Source organism: Trichosurus vulpecula, chromosome 4 (genome assembly GCF_011100635.1).
Source record: "Trichosurus vulpecula isolate mTriVul1 chromosome 4, mTriVul1.pri, whole genome shotgun sequence".
Classification (NCBI taxonomy): domain Eukaryota; kingdom Metazoa; phylum Chordata; class Mammalia; order Diprotodontia; family Phalangeridae; genus Trichosurus; species Trichosurus vulpecula.
Genome location: NC_050576.1, coordinates 190,267,935 through 190,292,100, shown reverse-complemented (window position 1 = coordinate 190,292,100; position 24,166 = coordinate 190,267,935). Strand labels below are relative to the sequence as shown.

Sequence of the window (24,166 nt, the reverse complement as noted above, 5' to 3'; positions counted from 1 at the left end):
TCCGGAAGGGCCTTTGAGCTCTGTGAACTCATGTGTGGAAAAAGGACATAATGGAGCCTCCAGTTTTATTTGAAATTAGTCCTCTCAGACATGAATCCTTCCTTCCCAGAACAAACTCATCAAATGTTTATATAGCACTAAGCTGGGAGGGACATGTTAGATAAGAGAATCAGGTCCAAAAATATCTCAATAGGCTAGAACCAGGAGCTGAAACTGAACAATGTGAAATTAAGACAGATAAATGTGAAGTCCTATGTGAATTCAAAAAAAAAATCAGCTGAATGAGTACAGGATTGGGAAATGTGTTTAGATAACAGTCCATAAGAAAAAGGCCTATGTGGACAGCAGGCTCACTACGAGTCAGCAGAGTTAAGCAAAAGCCAAAGAAGCTAATGGGATTTTAGCTTCAGCTGGATGAATCTTCTTTGACAGATGGGGGGGTGGAGGGGAATAGTATCATAGTAGGAGATAGAGCATCGGATTTGAAATCAGGAAGACCTAGATTAAAATCTTTTTTTTTTTTTGAGGGGGGAAGACAGGGCAATTAGTTAAGTGACTTGCCCAAAGTCACATAGCTAGTAAGTGTGTCAAATGTCTGAGGCCACATTTGAACTCAGGTCCTCCTGACTCCAGGGCTGGTGTTCTACTCACTGCATCACCTAGCTGCCCTCCTAGATTCAAATCTTACCTTTGCCATTTACTATGTGATCCTGGGCAAGTCACTTAACCATCGTCAACTTCCCTTTCCTCATCTGTGAAAGGATGGGGCTGGGCTCCACGGCCTCCAGGGTTCTTCCAGCTTAAACCTATGAGCCTATGAATCACATAGCATTCAAGACGTGGAAGTTTCTCTAGGTACTGGTAGTGCCTTGGAGGCAGTATGCATACCAATCAAATCACCCATCCCTTTGTGGGGAAGGGTTAATCAGAGGAGTTCCCTGATCAATTTGACTAGAGCCCCAATCAACCTCATGAATTTACAAGGTGTCTATCCTTCAGAGTATCTGATAAGCATCTCCCCAAATGTTTTCTGAACAAGATATCAATGGACATGCCCATGTTTTCCTTGAGGCAGTGCTCATCAGATGCTCCAAAGGCTCATATACCTTATGTAAGCTCATCACATTGATCAGGGGCCTCCACTTGATTCATCCCTCTTACGTAAGCATCCAATGAAGAATATGGCAGCCAGGTGTCACAGTGGATAGAGTGCCAGGTCTAGAGTCAGGAAGACTCATCTTTCTGAGTTCAAATCTGGTCTCAGACACTTACTGGCTGTCTGACCCTGGGCAAGTCACTTAACTCTGCCTCAGTTTCCTCATCTGTAAAAGTTACTGGAGAAGGAAATGGCAAGTACTCCAAGAAAACCCTAAATGGGGTCAGAAAGAGTTGGACATGACTGAGCTAAACAATTAAGAATATAAAGAAGGCTATATTGGTAATACATATAATATAGAATACAAGATATTATATATCATATTGTATATGTAATTATATATACATATACATACATATGTGTGTATATATACATATATGTATGTATATGTGTGTGTATGTATATGTACGTGAAGGCACTGTCCTCTTTATCAGTCAGATCACACTTGAGTATTGTACTGTTCTTGGCCCAAGTCTTTGGAAAGAAGTAAAAACATTGACAAGGTATTGCCAGCCCAGAGAAAGTGAGCCAGGACAGTAAGAGAACTAGAGACTAAACATGGAGATCCATTAAAGGAATGGATGTTGGCTTTTTTCAAGTATTCGAAGGGCTGTCATAAACTAGTGGTGACAGATTTGTTCTGTTTGGCCCCATAGGGCAGAACTATGAGCAATGAGTAGAAATTAAAGGATATTGGTGTGGTATAAGAGGGAAAAAAACCACCTTAAGTGTAGGGGAATTGGTCTTTGACCAACACTTTCATCCCTAGCCCAGAATGGAATCACAAGGTGTTAACGAAGGGTTCTACTTCTTAACAATGGGAACTTTCCAAAAGTGGAATGGGTGGCCTATGGAGGTGATGGGCTTCCCCTTCTTGGAGTCTTCAAGTGGAAGGTGGATGACCACTTGTTGGTGATGTTATGGTGGGGCTTCCTGTCTCATATAAGTTGGACTAGATGGCTAATGAAGCCCCTTCCATTTCTCAAGTTCTGTGCAACTTCTGAAGATGCCTCTAACGACTGATCCCTTTATCAGGTGTGCACACCTAATTGAATCAACAGAGCCAATTCCACTGATTGATGGACTGGCCCAAGTATGACCTGTACACAATAGTCAGTTGGGACTTCGAGCGAAACAAAGCTTGGATTGGTTGTGGAACGAGAGTCCTGCAGAATCAGCATTCTCTTCTTCTTTAGCCATGGGGGCCATCGCCAGTTGTCTTGCCACTAGACTCCAGTGACTCTGGAGAACAGAGTGGGACTGATGACTTTGCATAGTCCTGCCTCAGTTCACTTGTAAGTCAAGACATCACCGTCCTGATGTCATTGGTCCTCTTCAAGCAAGGACCAACAACAACAACAATCTTTAGCTATGCAAGTCAGGGAGACATCCCAGTCATGAGTATGAGGCACAGCACGAAGACATATTCCACATAGACACAGAAAGACAATAAGTAACTGAAGGAAAGAGGCAGCTGCAGCCATTCCTTGAAGCTGGCTATCAAGAATCAAGCTGTAGAGAGGAACAGACACTGGGGGCCCAGCAGAATAACCTACCCAGCAAATACACTGAGCCGAAGTGTTGCTGCATGAGGCCTCCATGAAGAAAGGCCTTTTGGGCTCTGTAATACTAGGAATTGTGAATTGCCTTGGTCACTAGTATTCTCTTCATTGAATTCTCTATATGTGCTCATTCTCATAGATGTTATATTAGTGGAAAATTTTGTTCCAGGTTTATGGAAAGAATGTTACACGACTACTGTTCTGATTACAAAATCTTAGTAAATGTCATTAAGAGTGTATTGTATCTACTGGCTGATTGTTAATTAGAAGTCTCACAGAATTATCTCCAGAAGTCAACACAGCAGCCATTCTCTGAGGACCTAACCCACAATTTCTAGTGTGTGTTAGGGGAATAGCTCCCAGAGTGGGTGCTATACAACAGTTGGAGCCGTCCAAAAAAGGAATGGATTCCGGCAGCAAGCAGTGAGTCCAAGGTCTTGGGCATGTCATAGAAGAGATTCCTGTTCCAGTGTGGGTTGGTCTAGTTGGCCTCTGTGATCCCTTTTGGCTTCAAGATTCTATGATTCTGTCTTCATCCTTATTTATTCACCAAGCTGAATGGGGATGTCAACAGAAAAAGCCAGAAAGGGGTCCTGGATTGAGGTTGGGAAGTAGGAGGTCAGATTATCTCTTTGCCTTGAAGGATCCTCCACCTCACCCACTTTCTACTAGTTGGACTAGTTAACTTGTGAATTCCCTTCCAATCCTAAATCTATGATCCTGTAAGGCTCAGAAGCCTCCCAACCAAGGCCATTCACTCAGCCTATGTCAAAATACTTAATACTCACCTCTTGCAGGGAAGTCTTATCAGATTTAGTGTCACTTCTTCCATTCCCTAGACACTCTCAAGACCATTATCTATAGTCTGTTCATCAGCCCTAGGGGTGGACATAAAGGTTCAGGAGTCATCTGCATAGAGATGATAATTAATCTATGGGAGTTGTGAGGTCACTAAGTGAGAGATTGCAGAGAAAAAAGAAAACTCAGGATAGAACCCTGGGAAACAGTCAGAGTAAGAAGGATGTACTGTGGATGGTAAACCATCAAAAGAGACTGGTAAGGCGCAAACAGGTAGGAGGAAAACCAGGAGAACAGGATCTCCCAAACCCAGGGAGGGAGGTTTATCCAGTAGGACCAGATGGTCAGTAGAGTCAAAAGCTGCAGAGAAGTCAATGCATCAGTCAATAAGCATGTATTAAGCCCCCACTATTACCAGGCACTACACTAAGTGCTAGGGATACAAAAAGAGTCAAGAACAAGGATTGAGAAATGCCATCCAATATGGCAATTGGGATCATCGGTAACCTTGGAGAGAATTAAAGTGATGAAGTCAGTGGTCAGATTGCAAAGGTTTGAGAAGCGAAAGGAGAGGAACTGGAGGCAAGAAGCATAAATATCTTTTTTAGGAGTTTGGTTGAGTACCAGTTGAGCATCTCCAATCGCCAATTGGATATTTCCATGCAGGTGTCCCACAGGCCTTTCTTTTTTGAGGCAATCGGGGTTAAGTGACTTGCCCAGGGTCATACAGCCAGTAGGTGTCTGAAGCTGGATTTGAACTCAGGTACTCCTGACTCCAGGGCCGGTGCTCTATCCACTGCACCACATAGCTGCCCCTCCATAGGCATTTCAAACTCAAATTATCTCCACTAAACTCACCTCCTTCTTAACTTCTCTCTTTCTGGAGGGGTCATCATCATCCTCAGCATCATACTTGACTTCATTACCCCTCATCCCACATATCTAACCAGTTGCCAAATCTTGTTTCCACCTCCACAAAATTTCTTGCATCAATTCTCTTTTGTTTCCTTATATAGACACCCATCCTAGTTATCTCCAGCCTGGACTGTTAAAACACCTTCCTAATTGGCTTTCCTAATTCCTGTCTCTCCTTTCTCCAATCTGTCTCCCATAGGGTGGCCACAGTAATTTTCCTAAAATGCAGATCTGACCATGCCACTCCTCCACTCAACAAACTCCAAGGGCTCCCTATTGTCTCTAGAATCTAGAATATAAATTCTCCCACTTAGTTTTTAAAGTTCTTCACAATCCAACCCTAATAAACTCTTCCAACTTTGTTGTTCAGGTGTGTCTAACTCTCCCTGACTCCATTTCTCAGCAAAAATACTGGAGTAGTTTGCCATTTCCTTCTCCAGCTCATTTTACAGATGAGGAAACTGAGGCAAACAGGGTTAAGTGACTTGCCCACGGTCACACAGATAATAAGTGTCTGAGGCCAGATTTGAAGTCATGAAGATGAGTCTTCTTGATTCCAAACCCAGTGCTCTATCCACTGTGCCATCTGGCTGGTCCATACATTATCATATGTTATTCCCCTTTCCGTACTTGTTGGTCCTAGAATATTAGGCTTCTTGCTATTTTTCACACTGGACACTTCATCTCCCAACTTCTTGCCTTTGCACCGGCCATCTCCCATGACCAGCCATCACTCCTACCTAGCCACCATCTCTTAGAACTGCCCCCATCCCCACCATTTTTCTCAGAACACTATTCCTGCACAACCTTCTACATGAAGCATTTCTTGACCTTTCCACCAACTGGCGTCCCCTCACCCCTCAAATCTGCCTTGTATTTTGTATAAATAGGTATGTTCCATTTCCCCCTAAAGACTGCATAATTCCTTGAGGGCAAGTCATTTTTGTCTTTGGACTTCCATCATACAGCTGGTGGTTAATCAACATTGTTTGATTTCTTTCCAATGATTGGTCCTACCCATTGGCCATTGATCTCCCTAACAGGGGTCTCTCTCATCAACCTAGGACCTCTCAGAAAGCAGAGACAGGGACTCCCCCATCAGAAGGGGAGACCCACGATGGCTCCTGCACAAGACTCCATCCCCCGGTGGCAGGTAATGCTTGATACAAGTGGGACAATGGCGTGAGATACTATATCTTACAAATCAGAAGCAATTTATTGGTTGCCACCAGAAGCCTATATACAGTGAAGGCACAAGGGTGGGGAGGGGGCTCCCCTGCTACAGTACCATGGAAGGGGGGATATAGAGGGCCCAGGAGAGGAGAACAAACAGTAGCTTTTAACCCTGGCATCCAAGGAGCCGGACTCGAGAGTCTGTTAACCTCAAGGTTCTGTTGACCTCCCTTGGGCAGAGGAGGGAGGTATTTTGTGTCTTAGCCCCAGCGCTGATAATCAGGACTTTGACCTCCAGGAACCATACTCTCCCCAGTGGTCTCAGACCACTTCTTCATGGTGAGGGGTTGGGTGGGGGGAGTATAAGGGAAGAATGGAGAAGCAGCTGTCGTGGAGAGTAGTGGTGGAGAGAGAGGTCCAGCTGGGGGAGGGCAAGGCCTTGTTTCCAAAGCCCCAGGCCCTACTCTACATTCATCCAGTCGTCTGTTTCTCTCAGCTCACCTTTCTCCCCCATTTGCCCTGCTAGGAGCCAGGGATGATCACTGCCATTCTCCCTTTTCCACCCCTAGTGAGGCCAAGAGGTGGGGGGGAGAAGTGATGGCCATTTCCATCTCATACCCAGCCCCCCTTGCCAATCCCCCTTCTTTCTTCCAAGTCTTTCTGATCTGATTACATCAACGCCACCTCCTTTTATATCTTTCACCCTGAATAGTGACCATTGTCAGGCAGCAATCTTGTTTCTAACCTTCCTGTTGAATGCTACATTCTCTGCAGGTTCAGTCTGTGACCAAGAGGGAGAATGGCAGGAGCCTTTGAGAGGAAGTTCTTTCAGATGGTCAAAGACCTGTCAACTTCCTCCCCACCTCAGAAGTTTCTCTTTCGCTGTCTGTGAATGGCCAGTGGCCTTAGATGGGGGTCATCCCTGGCCCAACTTGAGCAGTCATCATCGCCCCCCAAGAAGAGTCAATCCAGTGGCTATGGCTCAAATTAGGTCCAGTGTGAATGTCAAGAGTGATTCTTTCCCCATAAGACTTGGGGGTTTTCATTCTTCCTGACCCCAGGGAGTCAGGGGGTTAAGCAAGGTTTGGAGGGGGCAGGAAGAGAATGGGGAGGGACATCCAGGTTTTGGCACCAGCAAAGACTGGGATATTCCACGCATGGTCACATGTATGCAAGTAAATCCCTTGAACATGTACATGGGATCACAGGTATGCAGGGACAAGTGGTAGTGGGAACATGGCCATAGCAAGTGTCTACAGGGCCTCCTCACCTAAAAGCCAGAAAATGAAGCCTAGGGGAGGGAGGAATGAGTAATCAGCGTGTGTGTGTGTGTGTGTGTGTGTGTGTGTGTGTGTGTGTGTGTAGGGAGGGAGAAGGAGGAGAGAGGGAAAGAGGGAGAAAGGGAGGGGGAGAGGGGAAGAGGGAGAAAGGGAGGGGAAGAGGGGAGAGGGAGAGAGAGAGGGGGAAAGAGAGAGAGGGAGAGGGAGAGAGAGAGAGAGAGAGAGAGAGAGAGAGAGAGAGAGAGAGAGAGAGAGAGAGAGAGAGAGAGAGAGAGATAGGAGAGAGAGAGAGAGAGAAAACGAATGCAGCCAAGGGATTATGTTTAGGAAGGTAAGGGAAGGCACTTCCCTGGCCATAGTTGGGGTGGAGATAGGGAAAAGAATCCTGGACCCAAAGGTGCCAAGGACCAAGTGCTGCCCCCTGCAGGCAGCAGGAGGCATAACTTAGGATAAATAGAATGGAAAGGGGCTGGATTTGGGGAAGTGGGTAGTGGAGATAGGCACAGATGGAAGCTTAAGAAAATATCAGTAGTATCGGTCCCGATCCTGCCAGTTGGTGACCCAGTGCTTCTTGGGGGGCAGTGTGCCCTCTGGGGGTGGGTACCTCTCCTCCTCCCGTATTCGCACAGCATGGTACTTTGGCATGATCCGGTAATAATGGGTCCGTTTGAAGAAATCACACTGTATAGGTTGTCAGGAGGGAATGGAGAGAAAGTAGAAAGTCCCCAAGGAGGGAAGAGAGAAAATAAGGAATGTTAGTACCCAGTCATCCAGCTGTTTCAAGCTAGCAGACCAGATGTGCTTCCAAGAGGAGTATGTCCTTGCCCTTCCCTACCCAGTCTTCCAATAGAATTCCCCCCTCTCTCTACTTCCCTCTCCCCAAAGAAAATATGGTTTAGCCTTTGGTACCAGCTTTTCCAGGGCCCTTCCAGACAGTTCCCTCTGCTCCATTCACCAAGTCAGGAATTCTTGAAAATCAGAGACCTCCCTCCCCACAACCCAAAATTGCATACCTCCAACCCCCGCCTCCCCCTCCCTTAGCAGGGGACCTGCTGGATAAAGAGGAAAAGGAAGTGAAAGATATAAGCAGAATGGAACAGAAGGAAAGTAGAGATGGAAGGACAGAAATGGAGGTTCTTAGGTGGGAGTGTTGCAGGGAGAAAGGAAGGGGTCAGTCAGAAAAGAGATCCTAGCAATGCCGAGCAGGGCAATTGAAGGAAAATGCAAAATAATACTAATTCCTACATATATGGCCCCAGGGAGGTTCTTTTAAAAGCACAGGATTATCCAGCAAGAAATATATCCAATAATTCTCTGCCTCCTCCAGGGATCCCACTTGGCTTTGGGCCTTGGGGGAAGGGACCAAGATGGGCTGAGAAATTTGTTTCAGAACTGGAGAAGGCTGTTAGGAAAAGACCTACTCACAGTCTTTTTGCCATTTCTAAAAGATAAAGAGCTTCTGCTCAGGGCCTCTGCCTGATCCCACTTCTCTGGTTTGGAAGGAAGCTGTGAAACTTGGAAGGAGACAAGCCAGCCCCCTTTAGGGGCAAGGGGAGTGGGATGGGTATGCAGAATAGGGGAAAGGAACCCTGGATTTGTGTTTTTATAGTCTTCCGCTAGGCCATCAAAGTCCTTTCTCTTCGCAAAGTGAGTATCTAGAGCCAAGGTGAAGAGGGGAAATCTGAAGACACCTTGGAAGAGTGTGATGTGAAGAGGGAATCAGAGGAAGAGAAGACAGGACAGACTGAGGCCTACAAAGACTGTAGGGATCTGAGAGGAAGAGGGTTCTCTTGATTTGGGTTTTGTTAGTTTTAAAAGAATTTACCCGGGGTGTGTGTGGGGTGGGAAGGGATGGGTCTCCCCTCAGTAGTCATCGGTCAGCCTCTCCGTCTCAGAAGGTTGGCTCTTCATCTCCGCCTTTTGCCCTTTGGCTTCATACAGGGCCCGAGTGCTAGCTCGTTTGAAGAAGCCACACTGTGGAGGAGGGCGATGAAGAGTCAAGGGGTGGGGTGGGCCTGGATGTGTCCCCAGCTGAGAGGGTGAGGGGAGTGTTGGAGGATGGGACACTTAGGTCCCATTCCTCGGGCCAGGAGGGGCTTGGGAGACCTGGATGCCATCACTAGGCCTGTGGTGGTCATAGGGATACAACTGGAGCTAGAGTCTGTGGACTCCTTAGCTCCTCTTCTCCAACTCTGAACTGTAGCCCCTGACAAGAGCTTTTACCTTCACTGATGGTACCAAGGCCATATCTAAGGTAGGGACTAGAAAGAAATAGGGAGGGTAGGGAGATGGGGAAGAAGGGAGTAGGAAAGGGAGAAAGGAGGGGGAAGGGAACCTTGAGGGGATGGAATGAGCAGGGAGGGGGATGGATGTGGAGTGGGGGGCCTACCTTCCAAAGCAAGAGGATGATCAGCCCCAACAGTAAGAGCCCAGCTCCCACAGACACCAGGACCAGCCAGAGCTCGATCTCAGCAGGAAGCTCCTCTGTCAGCTCTGAGTCAATGTCCACAGAAAACTAGCATGGGTGAATGAGCACGGACAGAGGAAGAGAGAAGGGCTATTTAGCAGGACTCCTTACCTTCCCTCCCCTCCCTACCCCCATTCTTTTCTTCCCAGACCTGAGCCATGGGGCTCTGCAGTTTGGCTGTCTCCCAGAAGGGGGCGCCTGGAGGCCAAGGAAAAATTCCTGTTTGACCTGCAAAGATCAGTCTGTCCATCCCCATGATCCCACAACTGGAGAAGAATCTCTCCCATGTACAAGACCCTCGTGGCCCCCTCTTGCCCCAACCTCAATTTCTGCCTCTAGCACATACACACACAAATGAGAAGATTCCGGTGTCTGACTTGTAGTTAAAGTTAATTCGTACTGCCTTATCTTAACCCGGGGGTGGGGAACTTTGGTCCTTAAGGGCCAAATGTGGCCTCGAGTCCACCCCTGTCTTAACCTTTTGAGTCTGGTGTAAGGAAAAGAACCTTAGATTGGGAATTAGAATGCTAGGTTCTTCTTCTGACCATTAATACTATCTAGCTTTGTGCAAGTCATTTACCTTGCTGGGCCTCGATTTCTTAATTTGTACATTAAGAATGATGTCATCTGCCCTGCATTCCTCAACAGGCAGAGACCAGGAGCAGAATAGCCGAGATTGCCGAGATAATGGATATGGGAGGGCTTTGGAAAATACCATATAAATAAAGCCTTCTGTGAGTAAGCAGTCAATAAGTGAAAGTAAGCAAGCCCTTTTATTCCTGTTTGTGACTCACCAGCGTCGTCTTGTTATCCATATTGATGCTGGGGATGTTGGTTCGGAGGAAGAGTGTGGCCCAACCCTCCACTCTGACCCTGTCAAAATCACTGTAATCCTGCAATAGAAGGCAGGGTGAAGTAAGAGCCAGTGTTCCTCATGACCCCTCCCCCACCCCAATCAGAACCCTTAGGTCTGGACAGCTTGACAAAGACACAACCACACGGCAGATTCAGGAGAGAGGGTTCTTGTATGCTTGGGTCCATGGCCTATCTCCACAGACTGACCAACAACCTTCCTTCTGTTCACCCCAATGTTTCTCTAGTCTGTTCCCGCCCTGCTCACAGGCACACTGACTGAATCCAGAAACATCAAAGACATCTCACACACACAGACAAAATTATCCAGATACATGTGAACTAAAATTCATACACACTTGCTATACCATTACACACAGTAGCATGGCAATCACCCAGAGGGAGCCAAATGCAGATAATCAGGCTTCAGTAATGGTTGGGCCAGGATGACGGTGCCCTGCTAGGACATGCCTGGTGAGACTAGTTCATTCTTTCCCTCTTATCTCCCCAAAATGCCTAAGATGGGGGGGTGGCACTGGAGCTTGGACTCTTCTACCCCACCTAAGATGATCACTAACCTCGATAAAGGTGCTGTTCCACACTCGCGCCTGCACCGTCATGGTAGAGGGTACTGAGACATCAGGAATCAAGCACTCAATCCACACACAGTGAGCTCGACCATTGGCACAGGACTGGATTGAGCAGAGAATGAATGAGGGAATCTTCTCCAAGTAACTCAGTCCTCCTTCCATAGACATTCCCTTCATGATCCTTATTCTATCTACCTAGTATAATCATATGTGCTCAAGCCAGACAAGCAGGCCTCCGTACCTCCATATCCATTTACTGATTCATCCAATATGCATTTATTAAGTGCCTACTATGTATCAAACACCTAATTAGTCACTAAAGACAAAAAAATGAAAATGAAAGTGGATATAATGGAGAAGAGGCTTGAATAGACTAATCCACCACAACCTAGGTACCGTTCCAACTTCCCTTCCTTTCCAACCCTGCTCTCCACACTCCATTCCTCAAAGCTTTCCCTGACCCCTACCAACCAGCCCTGCTCCCTCTATCTGAAACATTCTCAATCTCATTTGGACAGCCAGGTAGCACAGTGGACTTGGACTGGACTTGGAATAAGGAAGACTCATCTTCCTGAGTTCAAATCTGACTTCAGATACTTACTAGCTATGGTTCCTAAGTTCAAATCTGGCCTTGGACACTTACTAGCTGTGTGACCCTGCGCAAGTCACTTAACCCTGTTTGCCTCAGTTTCCTCATCTGTCAAATAAGCCAGAGAAAGAAACGGCAAACCACTCCAGTATCACTGCCAAGAAAACCCCAAATGGGGTCATGAAGAGTTGGACACAACTGAAAAACGACTTAACAACAACTGCCCTCATTTGGGTCTCGGTTCTTTCTCCCCCATCTCCTCCCTCAGACTAGGAATTTGCTAAAAGTTAGTACAAGGGGGCAGTTAGGTGGCGCAGTCAGTAGAGCACCAGCCCTGGAGTCAGGAGGACCTGAGTTCAAATCTGGCCTCAGACACTTGACACATTTACTAGCTGTGTGACCTTGGGCAAGTCAACCCCAAATGCATGGCCCACCCCCCAAAAAAGCTAGCACAACTACAAAGCAAGATCAAAAGCATGATCCTGCCCCAATTGTGGGCAGTCCCCCTTTCTCCATTCAGAGAGAACGTGGGTATGGATCACTAGGAGGAGAGTCTTTAGATTACTTCAGAACAATTAAGAGGCACGGTCAAAAGAGTAATTGAGTAGGCTTAGGAGAACGTTAAGTGACCTGGCTCTACTAGGTAGAGAAGAAGGTTAACGCAAAATTAACACTGTGACCTTAACATAACCTGTCCCTTATTCTGGATTCTTATAAATGTTACATCCAATTACTTTATTTCAGAGATATAACAATACCAGTGGCTAGCATTTATATAGCCCTTTGAGATTTGCAAAGTGCTTTACAAACATCTCGTTTGATCATCACAACAACCTTGGGAGATACATGCTATAATTATTTCCACTTTGCAGATGAAGAAACTGAGACAGAGGTGAAGTGATTTGCCCAGGGTCGCAAGCTAGTAATTGTCTGAGGCTGGATTTGAACTCATGTCTTCCTGACTCCAGGAATATCCACTCTTCTACCTCCTTCAAGACATCCAAGGGCATACAGGTGGGGTGGGGGTGGTACTATGTCACTCTGGACATTTCTCTTTCTAAATTAGAAATGGTTGGATTAAATAATGTTCAATTTAACCCCCAAAAATTATTTCTGGAAGACTTGTGGCTAAAATCAATAAAAGCTAAGACAAGCGAAATTCCAGAATTTCAGTCCGGAAGGAATCTTTGATTGCAGACAGTTACATCTCTGCTTGAATACATCCTTCCATTACTGCCTTTCTCATTTTCAGATAACTAATTCTTAGCAAGTCTCCATCTTCTACCCCTGTGGTCCTAAATTGCACCCTCTAGATCCAAGCAGAATGAATTTAATGCCTTTTCCAAATGACAGCATAAATACATAAACACCTTAGATACCTTTAATACTTAAGGTAACTTACGTAATACTTTAATAATGTAAACACTTAAATATAATAACTTAAATATTTAAGGGCTGCCATTGGATCCTCTCTAAGTTTTCTTTTCCCTAGACTGAACACTCCTGGCTCCTTCAACTGATCCTTTCAGTTTTCAGGCCTTCTGCTCCACATTATCCTAACCCTAACCCCAGTGGCCTCTCCCATTATCTTCTTAATAATAGTAGAAGGAACATCATATTTGAATCTAAATCTACCACTCTTTGAACCTGAACAAGTTACTTAGTTTCTCTTTACTTGTTTCAAATAAAAAATCCACTGATTGGCTTTTCAAGACCTTAATCCAGCCCCTACCTACCTTTCCAGTTTTTTTACACCTTATTCCTCTCCACGTACTCTTCAACCAATCAGCATCAGCTTTCAAGGCACTTCCCAATCTCCTGACTCCAGGCACTTTCTCTCGTCCTCCGTGCCTATAATTTTCTCCCTTCTTATCTCTGCCTCCTGGCTTCCCTGGCTTTCTTCCAGTCCCAGCTAAAATCCTACCATCTGCAAGAAGCCTTACACAATCCCCCTTAATGCTACCGCCTTTCCTCTCTTAATTATATCCAACTTATCTCGTTTATATCTTGCTTTTGCATAGTTATTTACATGTTGTCTCCCCCATGAGAGACTGTGAGGTCTTTCAGAGCAGGGATGGTTTTTTTATTTCTGATTTCTTTGTATCTCCAGTGCTTACCACCATGCCTGGCACATAGTAGGTACATCATAAATACTTGCTGACTTGATTTGACTTGACATAACTTTCCTTCTCTTTAAAATGAAACGTTAGACTGGATCACCTCCAAGACCTTTTCTGCTGTAAAGTCTATGACGCCCTGAATTTCTGTCCAGCCCCGATCATGTTTCTGGGGTTGGAGAAGGGGCTCCAGCTAAGTTGACATCAAATCCACCAAGCATTAGCCCCTTTCCCTAGACACTCACCAACACAGTCTCCGACTCTGCCTTCTTGGCAGTGGCCAGGGTGATAGGAGGAGGTGCCTGTGATTCTCTCCCATCCAGCTCCCTTCGCCATCGTCGCTGGGAAGAGGCTTCATCCATAGAAATCTGTTAGAAAGAGATAGGTAGGAAGAAAAGGAACAGAGGAAGGAAGAAAAAAAAAGGAAGGAGAAAAGGAGATGACATAGATGGAGAGAGGATAAAGGAGAAGAAAGGAGAGCCAGTCTGGGCCAAAGCAAAGGAATAAGGCAAGTCTCAACAGGTGAAGCTCAATGCCTCATTTTTCCGGGCAGAGCTAGACCTTGGTAATTGGTAGAGGTGATATCTGGATCCCAGGTGAGATAGGTAGGGAGGATGAGGAGAAAGATTCACTTACGGTGAGGTTGAGGGGATTGATAAGGTCCCCAGGTGGCTGGCAAGTGTGGGTTCCATTGCCCCGGATGGTGATGACAGTAGGGTACAGAAGCCATTTGCCATTACTAACTTCATAGGGCCAGTCCAGCCCCAGGACCAGAGTTCCCAAAGCTGCCAGCCCCTCATCCATTGGGCCCACCTGTGAGTAAAGAAGACCCCAAGAGGTATGTTAGTACCAAGGCTACCACCCCAGATTGACCCCTCTCCCTTAGTATCAGACCTGTCATTTCCACCCCCCACTAGCCCTTCTATCCTTGGGTCATCATATTCCCTCTGCCAGTCTTTCATGATGACTACTTCCTTAACCCATGACCTCTCAACCAACCCCAGCTCTTCCAAAAAGGCCCAACTTATTCCCTACCACCATCTTTCTGAACCAACACCTCTCCTCACCCCAAAACTTTCCATACCTGGAATTCCAAGGTGATAGGGCTCCCCACATCAGTGACATTTTTCATGCCTGACTCTCCCATCACTGTTCCCCCAAAGTAACTCTGTAGCCGGTGATTCACCCTATGCAGGGACAGATAGGAGCTTGAATGTGTGGGTTGGGGGAGGGGGAGGTGAGAGGGAGACAGGGACAGCAGGTACAGGTGAAAGAGATGATAAATAAGAGAAATGGAGAAAATAGGGAAGTGGAGAGACACTATGGGATAGAGAGAACAAAAGAGATAGGAAACAGGATGGGAAACAGCACAGGGACAGTATTTGTGTGATGAGAGACTTGGGGCAACTGAAGGATTCAGGCTAAGGGAAGGGGGTGTAGCTTGCAGAATACATGGAGACACGGGCCAAGAAAAGGAGTTACCCACATGCTGAGCGAGGCCTGGAGTGTATAATCCACCTTCAGCGTCAAGGTCACAGGCTTTAGGTTATCCTGGTGACTGGACCTAGGGACATATAATAGGGTGGAGAATGGCAGAGAAAAGGCTTTCTCACCCATGGTAGGGACAGAAAAGTTGGGGTGGGGTGCATCTTTAGCCCATCCCCCACCCCCACTCACGTGGAAAGCTGCAACTGAGCCTTGATGTCCCGAGTCTGTAGGGTGATGATACCCATGACCTCGAAGGCAAAAAGCAGGTCCATCTTTGAGGGGAAGATGTAATGAGACAGGTTAGAGGTCTCTGAATTCCTGTCCCCATGGTCAAAAGAAAGTATAATACTGGGAATGTATTTATTTATGCAGTATCCTTACCCTTCTGGGGGTCCCTCTTCCCTCCCACCTCCACAACCTACTTTCTACCTCTGCTACCCTCAACTCTCACTGACTGTCTCTTTTCCCTCCCCTGTCTCTTTGTGCCCCTCATCCTCTGTCAATGTATGTGTTTTAAGGCAGGGATTATTTATTTTTTTCCTCATTATATCTTTAGCACTTAGTATAGCGCCAACTGTACTATGTCCTGATGTAACATCAGTCTCAACGGCTTCTCTCACTGAGACTACAGTTACTGCATCTTTAAGAGAGAATGGAATCATGGGGAGTTACTGTTAAATGTCATCTGGAGAGAGTTAAATGTCCTGGCTGATTAACTTTGTGAGACCCCTGGAGAAAGAACTAAGGAGAACTTCTTGAGACACTGTGTGAGTTAACAGTCAGGGAGGATGAGAAGCAACATTTCGGAAGAAATGTCTAACTTTTATCCTGCAGAGACGGCATCCTGAGAGAACTGACTTGTATCTCTACAGTCATCAGCAGTTGCAAACTTCTACTTAAAGGTTGCCTGAGCTGTGTTTTTTCTTGCAGATGCTACATTGTTGAAAAATTTAAATATGTCTTTGTACTGTTTGTTATAGTGGTAATAAATTACACAGCCAGTAACATTAATGTTATGTTATTTAAACCTGTGAAGGTGGAGGGAGAAGAGAGAAAGATGGAGGGACCAACAGACAAAGACGGAGAGAGAAGGAGGAGACAGAGACAAAAAAGAGAGATGGAGGGAGAGAGGGGAAGAAGGGAAGAGGGGGAGGTGGAGGGAGTAGGGGAGAGAGGAAAACTGGGATAGAGGAGGAGGAAATTAGGATAGAGAAGGGAGGGAGAAAAAAAGAAACAGACATTGGAAGACATTGCTCCAGTTTATTAAAAAACTGGAATGGGGGATCAGAATTAATTACTAATGGAGAGATTGTGTTTCTATTAATTTACAAGGAAATATTAGAACATACCCCTTGACTGCCTCACAGAATAAATAAGGAAATGAGCCAATAGCCATCAGAGAGGAGTGAGGATTATTGCGGTTGTCAGCATACACCTGACACCTACAAGGGCTCTATGTGGGGATGCTCATCCCTAACTTTGCCAGGGGGACATTTGTTGAACTGAATGAATTTTCCCAGCCCATTCTCTATCCCTCTCATCTCGTGCAGCTACATGTTTCCTTCTTCACCCTTGTGTCTCTCCCTGTTTCTCTGGTTCTATGACATTGAGGAAATAGAAAAGGACAGAACAAAATGAATTCCTGGGCCAAAGCAAGAAGGAAAAAGCCAACTAGGCCAGGATACCTTCTTGGGCTTCAGGAATACCAGGAAGGCAAAGGGAGCTTAGGCCTGAGGAAGAGAAAAGAGAAGCAGATGGAAAGAAAGGGGAGGATCAAGGCACAGGAATCTACCCTACCATTTTGTTTAGGCTTAAGATTTACACTAGAGCCGGTATCCCTCCCTGAATCTCTCACCTTCTGGTTCTTCTTAAAAGGGTTTCCCAGCTCACATTGGATAGTCTCATTGCTCCGGCAGAGTCCAGCCTTGGCATGGGGACGGGAGAAAGATTTGGGAAAGAAGAACAGTTAGATTTGGTCCATCCTTTTCCCACATATGTTTCAGTGGTAGACCACTGACTCACTACCACCCACCCCTCTTCCACACACACAAACAGGGAACTGCTGCTTTCTCCCCCTAGTGGATGACTCAGGAATCTTCAATCCAAGAAATTCCAGGTCTGCAGGTTAAGTGAGGGGAAGGCAGCAAGGATGCTGGGCCAGCTCAGGTAGTGTTCAACCAGTTCTTCCAGCCCAACCACAAATGGCAACAGGGGGATTGTTCATTAAACAGAAGTGGAGGTGTGGGTTGAGGGGAGGCACAGAGCGAATCCCAAAGCATTCAAATCAATATGCAAATGAACATGATGGTGATATCCCTACTCTCCCATTCAGACCTCTGGAGGTTCCAACAAGTAACTGGGGATGGGGATGGGCACACTCACAGGGCGGACAGAGGATAAAAGTAAGGCTGGAGATAAAACTAAGGTGAGCAAGGCCTCATGAGCGTCCTCCCCAGCTCGGTCCCTGCTGGGCATGTTGGTTATAATGATGTTCAGGAACAGCTTCCGGACATCCTTACTGTACTGGAGTCTAGAGGTTGAGAAGGAAAGAAGGATGGGGAACGAGGCATCGTCTACCCTTCAGCTGCCTCTTGGCCAATCAAAGCCCACCCCATAGGTGTCTCTTGGCCAATCAGATTCTATCTCCCTAGCCCTCGATTTGGCCAAGGAGGCCCGGTCCTTCCCCATTAGGTTCCACCAGTACAATGAGGCCTAGGTCTGGTCCCCTGACCTCCAAACTTGCTATTCAGGGGCCCAGCCTGGTCCCTCACCTGTTAATGGGCTCTTGCTTTTCAGACAAGAAGGTAGCCCGAAGCTGTAAGTTACTATCGCACTTGTTGTCACTACCACACTCCTTCTGGAACTGAATCTGGAGGTATGCAGAGAGGAGGGGGAAAACAGTAAGGGGGATAAAGGTTTTCAGGAAAAGATGATCCCTGAAAATCCTAATGTCAGGGGAATAGTTGTCCTAGAAGGGGAATGTTGCTGCCCCGACCCCAAAGCCATATGTAATAAGCCATGACAGATGATGGATACTCCCCCAACCTTAGCCCTTGGAGGGCCTCTTAGGGGTAGGGTACTTAGGGTCCTGAGCCCTGCACTATATTTTATTACCCTCCCCCTTCTCAGACTGGCATTATCAGCCACCTGATCTCCCAAGTCCTAAGCTCCTCTGTCCCTCCCCTGACTTAGCCTTTTCCCCATGCCCTCCTCCTTGTACACTCCAAAATGCCTACTTAACTGACCTCTGTTTGGTTCTCTCTGGGCTGGGCCTCATTAAGGACAGGAAAGGCATCCAGGGAATGGAGTCCCAAGCGTGGGCTCTCAGGAAGCTTATCTGGTAAGGAGTAATTCATGAAGATCGAGATGGGGCGGAGCTTGTCCCGAATACTGTCCTGGAAAAGGGGAGGGAAGTTGAGGATCATTCCCCTCCACCCATAGCTCCTTCCCTATTAGATCTTTCCTCCAGAGAGACCTCCACATGGTGTCCTTGAGGACACCATCTCTGGAACCCAGAATCCTCTTACTCTTCCACTCTAGGAAAGTGGCACATAAAACTTAATAAAGTAATCATTAATTATTTATTAATTTATAATTTTATATTTATAATAATATATCGTATATATAATGTTATATAATATGTAATATAATAAAATCAATTCATCATAAATAAATAGCTAATAAAGTAATCATTAATTATTTATTAATTTATAATTTTATATTTATATTTATAATGATAATATATTATGTAATATATAATATAATAATAAATTAATTTATAATAAATAAAGTTAATAAAGTAATCATCATCATAGTACTAGCATTTACAAGGCACTTTTTAAGGTTTACAAAACACTTTGAAAATATGATGTCATTCGATCCTCACAACAACTTTACTTCCATTTTACAGATGAGGAAACTGAGGTAGACAGCAGTGAAGTAAGAACTTCATAAATGCCTATTAACTTGACCACTCCAAGAATACTTCAAGGAAGCAAAGAAAGAAGCAACAATTGATTGAGTACCTTCTCTGTACCAGGCACTGTTCAAACACTTTACAAATATCTTGGTTTGATCCTCACAACAACCCTGAGAGGTGGGTACAGTTATCACTCCCATTTTGCAACGGAGGGTACCGAGGCAAACAAGGTTAAGTGACTTGCCCAGGGTCACACCACAGTAAGTGTCTGAGGGCACATTTGAACTCAGGGCTTTCTGATTCTGGGCCCAGTGCTCTATTCACCTAGGGAGCTCCCTAACATGAGGGCCACCCCTTCCTTGGATGCCCTGTACCCCTGATCCTCCACCCACCCATCCGTGTCATCTGCTTGGCTCGAATGGTGTCAGCTACTTGAAATCATCTCAGATGGGAATGTTTTCACATAAACACACAGGACACACACACACACACACACACACACACACACACACACACACACGCCCGTTTCTCACCACCAGAAGCAGATCGAGGGTTTGGCAGCGGGTGTCAGGCATAGAAAACAATCCATGGTAAACAGAGGACGGGCTCTTAGCAAACCGGACTCGGGGCGGGCGTTGATCTCGATCTGCCTCCAGGGTGTACGCCAGGGCTGTGAGAAGGCAGCAGGGAGGTCAACCAGGGTGGGGATGTGATAGACTAAGAAATAATAATTATAGTTTATATTTGTATAACACGTAGAGAGGGCGCACAGCTGGTGTTTCCACACTGCTTTACAAAGCTCTTTACATAAACCTCCTTCTCTGCTCCTCACAACAACCCCACAGTGCCCCAGCTGGGGCTAAACAACTCTTGTTATCTCCATCTTAAGGATGCGGAAACAGAGGCTCTGAGGGGTAAAAGTGACTTACCCAAGGTCACAAAACTAGCAAGTAGCAGAATCCGATCTCGAACTTCTCAACGAATTCCAAATCCAGAGGGGTTTTTTTGCGCTGTACCCCCAAGCCCCATGCCCAGATCCCCTTAACCTCCCCCATTTCAAGACACTCACTGATGTTTTGTCTGTAGCTTGGATTCCCCGCACTTTGGTTGTAGGCGAAGCATACCTCGACCTGAATGCTACAGGGACCATCAGAAAGAGGTCAAGGGGGAGGACAATAAGCATCCCTGGGTCCCGCCTCCCTCAGTCATGGGTAAAAGGAAAGGAAAGGCACCAGAAGAAGGTTGGTGGAACCTTTCTGGGAAGACAGAAAGCAGGGTGGCCCTGGGTGAAATTGGGAAGTCAGCAATACCTGCCTCTAACGTCCCTGTCTCTCTTTTCATTAATTCACAAATAGAGAAAGAGAACACCTACTATGTGTGAGGCACTTTGCCAGGTACTAGTGATACAAACACAAAATGAAAAGCTATCCCCTTCCCTCTAGAAGCTTACATTCTATGGGGGGTGGGGCAGGGAGGAAGGGGAAGATAGAAGGTTTCAAGAGTGGTAAAGCTGTTTGGGGGAAGGGCTGTGGGAAGGGAGGGCTCATAAAGGATCTGGAGGGGAGAGGAGCTCACCAGGAGGTGGCAGTGCAGCTGGTAGGATCCAGCATGGTAGGTCTCACTGCCAGAGTCTTGTTGAGGATGTTGATAACTGGACGGGCTCTGGGGGAGGAATGGAAGTCTCATCTTGGCAAACATCATTTGGTCATCAGATTGTACCATGTGGGCAGCCACCCAAGCCCCTGTTACGTGAAGAGCTCAGAGCATTGGTCCTGGAACTCAAGAGCTAGAAGGGACCTTGAAATCCATCTAATCCAATACCCCCTGGTCACAGATAAAAAGACTGAGTCCAGAAGATGGGGCATGACTTGGCAAAGGTCACATGGCACATCAGTCTGTCCCCTGTAGGTTGTACCCACTCTGAAGTCTTGGGGGTGGGGTGAGAATGGAGACGGCCCAGATCAGGCTGGGTTCCTCCTCACCCCCATCACCTAATCCCACACGTAGGTCAGACACTCATAGAAATGGTACGTTAAGTGAGGGCAGCTAATACTAATAGCTAGCATTTATATAGCTCATGAAGGTTTGCAAAGCACTTTTACCAATATTATCTCATTAGATCCTTATGATAGCCCTGGGAGGTAGATGTGATTATTATCCCCATTTTACAGATGAGACAACTGAGGCAGACAAAAGTTAAGTGACTTAAGAGAGACTTAGCCAGAAAGTATTCTAGGCTAGTTAGGTTTTCCTGATTCCAGATCCAGGGCTCTATCCACTGGACCATCTAGCTGCCTAGTTAATGACTAATCTTAGAACAGATCCTATCTCCCAATCAAGGACTCTCCACTATACCTGCCTCCGATGGAGAGAATGGAGTTGATATGATAGAGAAATAAGGAGGGAGAGACAGAGAAACATAGACAAAGACACAGAAAGCTGGACACAGAAAAGGCATTCGATAGACACTTGCCGATTGAAAGACAGTGAGGGACAGACAAGGCATGGATCTCCTGACTCCTAATGGGTCCCCCAAGCCAGTCCATCCCACTACCCTTGAGGATGCTTCCCATCCTGCTCACCGCAACAGCACGATGCGGTCAGCCAGGCTCCCCACCAGCAGGTCGGGGTACGAGTTTTCATCCACGTCGAGCCGCCCACTCAGCGAGTAGCCAAAGGTGGCCAGGCCAGGGGTGCCAAGTTTTTCCCCATGAATCACCTGGGAGCAAAGTGGGGTGTGTGGTGGTAGTGTGTGTAGGGAGGGATTGCAGAGGAGAAGACGGCAGGGCCTGTGGGGCTTAAGGAGTTACCCCTCACCCTGTTTTCTGTCTGTGTGTTTGGTGGGAGAGATGGGGATGACAAATGGAGGGATGGTCTAATAGATAGATGGGCAGCCAGATACAAGGCAAAGAGGCAGACAGCCCAAGAGATAGCTGGGTAACTGGAAACTCCCTGTGGCTGGCTATTTAAGCACTGGCATCAACCAACAGCTGAAGAGTAAACTGATGGACAGAAAGACCAGACGGGTACATGGGACAGACAGGCACTTGGACAAGAAGGGAGGGGTGAACACACTGACTCCTAGGCAGGTGGCCAGCCCAGCGGCATGCCCACTCCCTGTACCTGCTGAGGTTTGTCGCTGATGCCTGAGGCGCTGCTGTGGTAGATGTACACTTTGCCCAAACCCTCAAACGGAGCACCCACTGCAACGTCTAGGGGAGAGGGGAGGAAGGGAGAAGGGAGAGAGAGAACAATTTACTCTAGGATGAGTCACCCGGAGAACCCGTCCCATTCCTCCCAGACTGTTTCCAGGCCAGAGAAATAGAGACCTCTAAGGAGAGAGACGGAGGTTGGTGGTGAGACGGGACAGACGTTCCAGGGCAGGAGGCAAAAAAATTGCAAAACTCAAAAGAAAAACAGAAATGTACTCAGAAGGCCTTTAGAAACCAACTAATCCAACTCTCTCATGAAACCGAGGCCATGAGGGGCAGCTAGTTGGCTCAGTAAGTACAGCACCGGCCCTGGAATCAGGAGGATCTGGCCTCAGACACTTGACATGCTAGCTGTGTGACCTTGGGCAAGTCACTTAACCTCAATTGCCTTCCTTTCTCTCCACCTGGGGGGGGGGCGCCCCAAAGAAAAGAAATTGAGGCCACGAGAGGGAAACAGATTTGCCTCTGGTTACACAGCTAGGCAGAGATCAAGTTAGGATCCCATCCAGTTCTGACTGTCTAGTGCTCTAGGTACATTACCTTTCAGCTTCCCTTCAAAATCAACTCCACCCACTCCCACTGCCCTGGTACTCATTTACAAGTCATCCTTATTTTAAACTTTAAAGACCACTCCAATTCCTCCCTCACTTTCACCTGCCACCTCATCTGTAGAACACATAAGCTGAACTCAGTGACCTCCAGTACCTTAAACCTACAGTCCTGTGGATTTTCCCATAGTAACGCATTCTTCTCCCGTGACACCACTCTAATTCAAGGTCTCAATATTTGGACTACTGCAAGAACCTCCAGTTGATCTCTTTGATTCTTCTCCCCAACACCCCACCGCCGCCACCCCCCTACCACACACACACACAGCATTCCTTCCCAGCCAGAGCTGCATAGGACTGATGTTACTCCCTCCCCAACTTAGAAGTCTTCAAGGGCCCCTTTTGGCCTACAAGACACAGTCCTTCTGTACTCTGACCTCCACTTGCCCTTCCAGCCTCTCCAGCTCCTACTTGCCTAGATGAATCCTATTTACTCTTCCCCACCAATCCACTCACTGTCCCCCAAACACATTCCTCACTAGCATGGCCTTCCTTCTTTCTAATTATCTAAACGTTATCTACTCTTCAATGCCCATCTTGTCTTACCACTCCTAAGAAGCCTTTTCTCAGGTCCCCAGGCTACACATCTTCCCTCTTCTAAACCCCAGAGCTTTCTGGGTGTAACACTCATTTGGTATTTAAACAACTGCCTTGTTTTGTTAGCCATCTTTTCTCGTGTGCATATCATTCCTCTGACTACACTGTAATTTCTGGGAAGAATGAGACTGTATCTAATTCTTCTCTGTACTCACCCCCCTGCAACTCAGCACAGTGCCCTCACAAAGTAGGTATTCTGTAAATATTTGTGCATTTAAAAGAGTAACGGGGAGGAGGTGGTGATGGGAAGAGGCAGGAGAAGGGAAGAATCTCACCCTGGAAACCGTCCTGGTTGATGTCTCCAAGGCTGGCCACAGAGAAGCCAAAAGTTGAACCACTTGGGCCATAGAGGTGTTGGGAAGGGCTAGTGGGGAAGATGCCCCCCTGATTCATAAAAATGTAGACTGCACCGCCGATCTCTTCCTTCCGCTCAAAGTAGTAGGGGGCGCCCACCAGGAGATCCTGCCACCTACCCCAGTGGAGAAGACGATGTGAGGGCAGTAGCCCTGTGACGCCCCCCTCTCAAAGTGATCCATGGATACGCTCCCCAGAAATAAATCCACAGAGCCTTGGGGCTGCCTTAGTCATGGCCTTCAGTCTTACACTTTGGGCACAGGAAGGCTATAATGAGACCCATGTGTGCGATACGTGAGTATGGAAAAGCCATGGAAAATAAACTGTTTGGTTTCCTACAAACGACATTCAAGTTTTAAACACATATCTCCAAGAACCATGCACAGCAACCCTCCACAGGAAAACCAATGCCCAGGAAGACAAATTATTTGCAAATGATGCTCAAACCCAGGGCCCACCACAAGTTCTGATCTCAAATCGATGAGGAAA

The 24,166-nt window shown here is 46.7% G+C and overlaps 1 protein-coding gene across 2 annotated transcripts in view; it reads right to left on the bottom strand.

The window, feature by feature from the left end:
• Positions 1 to 7,134: 7,134 nt before the first annotated feature.
• Positions 7,135 to 24,166, bottom strand: part of ITGA3 (integrin subunit alpha 3) — a 34,011-nt gene continuing 16,979 nt past the window's right edge. Inside the window, exons 7-26 of one of the 2 annotated variants that reach the window (XM_036757776.1) lie at positions 23,599 to 23,792; positions 22,030 to 22,118; positions 21,489 to 21,625; positions 20,482 to 20,568; positions 19,976 to 20,043; positions 19,440 to 19,576; positions 18,233 to 18,382; positions 17,759 to 17,856; positions 17,370 to 17,517; positions 16,843 to 16,911; positions 15,177 to 15,259; positions 14,986 to 15,063; positions 14,584 to 14,686; positions 14,136 to 14,312; positions 13,745 to 13,867; positions 10,782 to 10,895; positions 10,146 to 10,244; positions 9,274 to 9,399; positions 8,710 to 8,858; positions 7,477 to 7,565 (exon numbers count right to left, since the gene is read on the bottom strand). In XM_036757776.1, the coding sequence (XP_036613671.1) occupies positions 8,748 to 8,858; positions 9,274 to 9,399; positions 10,146 to 10,244; positions 10,782 to 10,895; positions 13,745 to 13,867; positions 14,136 to 14,312; positions 14,584 to 14,686; positions 14,986 to 15,063; positions 15,177 to 15,259; positions 16,843 to 16,911; positions 17,370 to 17,517; positions 17,759 to 17,856; positions 18,233 to 18,382; positions 19,440 to 19,576; positions 19,976 to 20,043; positions 20,482 to 20,568; positions 21,489 to 21,625; positions 22,030 to 22,118; positions 23,599 to 23,792 (2,191 nt within the window). In that variant the 3' untranslated portion in view covers positions 7,477 to 7,565; positions 8,710 to 8,747. Of the gene's footprint in view, positions 7,566 to 8,709; positions 8,859 to 9,273; positions 9,400 to 10,145; positions 10,245 to 10,781; positions 10,896 to 13,744; positions 13,868 to 14,135; positions 14,313 to 14,583; positions 14,687 to 14,985; positions 15,064 to 15,176; positions 15,260 to 16,842; positions 16,912 to 17,369; positions 17,518 to 17,758; positions 17,857 to 18,232; positions 18,383 to 19,439; positions 19,577 to 19,975; positions 20,044 to 20,481; positions 20,569 to 21,488; positions 21,626 to 22,029; positions 22,119 to 23,598; positions 23,793 to 24,166 lie in introns of both variants that reach the window. The other variant, XM_036757775.1, reaches the window with a different exon arrangement.